The sequence below is a fragment of the Nicotiana tomentosiformis genome, chromosome 1 (assembly GCF_000390325.3).
Source record: "Nicotiana tomentosiformis chromosome 1, ASM39032v3, whole genome shotgun sequence".
Taxonomy (NCBI): domain Eukaryota; kingdom Viridiplantae; phylum Streptophyta; class Magnoliopsida; order Solanales; family Solanaceae; genus Nicotiana; species Nicotiana tomentosiformis.
This window is the reverse complement of record NC_090812.1, coordinates 134042251-134044288: the sequence shown is the minus strand read 5'-3', so window position 1 is coordinate 134044288 and position 2038 is coordinate 134042251. Positions and strand designations below refer to the sequence as shown.

General features: G+C 43.7%; 1 protein-coding gene across 1 annotated transcript; it reads right to left on the bottom strand.

Annotated features, from left to right (window-relative positions):
- Positions 1-1085: 1085 nt before the first annotated feature.
- On the bottom strand, positions 1086-1667 carry LOC138910067 (uncharacterized). Its single transcript, XM_070201290.1, has one exon. It carries the CDS (start codon positions 1665-1667, stop codon positions 1086-1088), a length of 582 nt encoding a protein of 193 aa, XP_070057391.1.
- Positions 1668-2038: the final 371 nt, after the last annotated feature.

Here is a 2038-nt window from a genome sequence, read left to right as displayed (position 1 = left end):
TCAATTTGACCGTTTGACCTTATAATAAATCCTATCTATTGAGATCCTCCCTGTAGTTTCCTTTCTAGTGTTGATATTCGAAGATAATGCATATCCGAGGGTAGCCCCCAGTATTCTAGGTTTGATTGCAAAGGAATCTCGGATAATGTTTAATGGATCTCCGATGTTGATTCGTAATTGGGATTGATTCTAAGTTAGCACAATTCGTCGTTGCCTCAGTAAAAACCTTGCCGAAAAAACACATTTGGGACAAAATTCGGTCTGAGGGAAAAAGAGTGCAACACATGCGTTCAGACCTAAAGACTTCGTGCCGTTTGCTAAAAACTCAATCCTCGTTTCTTGTCGACCACCTGCAAGCGTTAATCTGAATATAGAAAAAGAAATGGAAAAAGGGCGTACCTTAGCAGTAGTACCGCTTTAGGTGAGATATGTTCCAATTGCTAGGCAGTTGCTCCCCATTCATCATACCGAGCTTGTAGGACCCTTTCCCAGTGACTTCAAGAATTTGGTATGGTCCTTCCTAATTCACACTTAATTTCCATTCATTGGGATTTTGGGTGTTGAGGGTTACTTTTCTCAGTACTAAGTCACCGATGTTAAAATATCGAAGGTTGGCTCTTCGATTGTAGTATCTCTCGATCCATTGCTTTTGGACGGCTAATTGGATGAGGCTGTTTCGCGCCTTTCATCCAATAGTTCTTGGCCCGATCACTTAAGAACCCCCGAAGGTGACCTTCATTGAATAACTGGGTTACTTTTTCTCTCAACTGCCTGCAATATTCCGTTCTGTGGCCATGGGTGCCATGATACTTGCATATTTGATTAGGATTTCTCTAGGCTGGATCGGTTTGCAGACGTCGAGGACATTTAGTATCTTTGATACGTCCGATAGCCGATACGATGGCGGATGCATCAATATTAAAGTTATACTCTGACAATCGTGGTGCTTCCTTAGGTCCGGTATGCCAGTTAAAACAATTCTTGCTCATCAGCCCTCGAGAGCCTTGGCCTCGATCACTTCTCCTTTAACCTCGTACGGACTTATGCTCAGGTCCGTTGCCCCTACGATCTTTATTATACGGCTGTTATCGATCCCAGTTCAGCCTTGGTTCTCGATCGACGTCCCCTTTGATAATGGATCTAGAAGGAGCCCCCACATGGTCGTCTTCGACTGTAATCTTTGATTGATATTGATTATGTATATCAGCCCAAGTAACAGTTGGGTACTCAATCAAGTTCTGCTTAGATTGTTGTGAAGCCATCGAGCTCTGTTCATTTAGTCCTTGGGTGAAAGCTTGAACGGCCCAATCGTCGGTGACCGGTGGTAGATCCATTCGTTCCATTTGGAAACGAGATACAAACTCTCTGAGCATCTCATTATCTTTCTGCTTTACCTTAAAAAGGTCTGACTTCCTATTCTCGACGTTTAAGGCTCCGGCGTATGGTTTTACAAAAGGATTTGCAAGCATGGCAAAAGAATCAATAGAGTTAGGTGGTAAATTATGATACCATATCATTGCTCTCTTTGACAGGCTTTCGCCGAATTTCTTTAGTAACACGGATTCGATTTCGTCGTCCTCTAGATCATTCCCTTTAATGGCGTATGTGTAAGAGGTGACATGCTCGTTGGGGTCGGTCGTTTCATTATACTTAGGAATCTCGGGCATGTGGAACTTCTTGGGAATCGGTTTGGGAGACGTACTCGGGGGGAAGGGTTTTTGTACGAATATTTTGGAATCCAAACCCTTCAATATTGGTGGTTCCCCCGGGATGTGATCAATCCTGGAGTTATAAGTTTTCACTTTCTTGTCATTTTCTTCGATCTTTTTTTCCCCTGACTCTACCCGCTTTGTCAATTCCTCGAGCATTTTATAATTTCGGGGTAAGTCCCCGATTCTTGTTCATTTGATCTTACCACAACTGACCCCGTTATGTGGGTGACTTCTTGAGGTGATCCGGGCTCAGCCCTTCTCGGTGCCTGGGTTTGGCTCTGCAACTGAGCTATCGCCACCTGTTGAGCTTGCAGCATTTCAAAAAT

Bases quoted from the DNA above. Each gene is read 5' to 3' on its own strand.
- LOC138910067 (XM_070201290.1), bottom strand. From the start codon at position 1,667: ATGCCCGAGATTCCTAAGTATAATGAAACGACCGACCCCAACGAGCAT.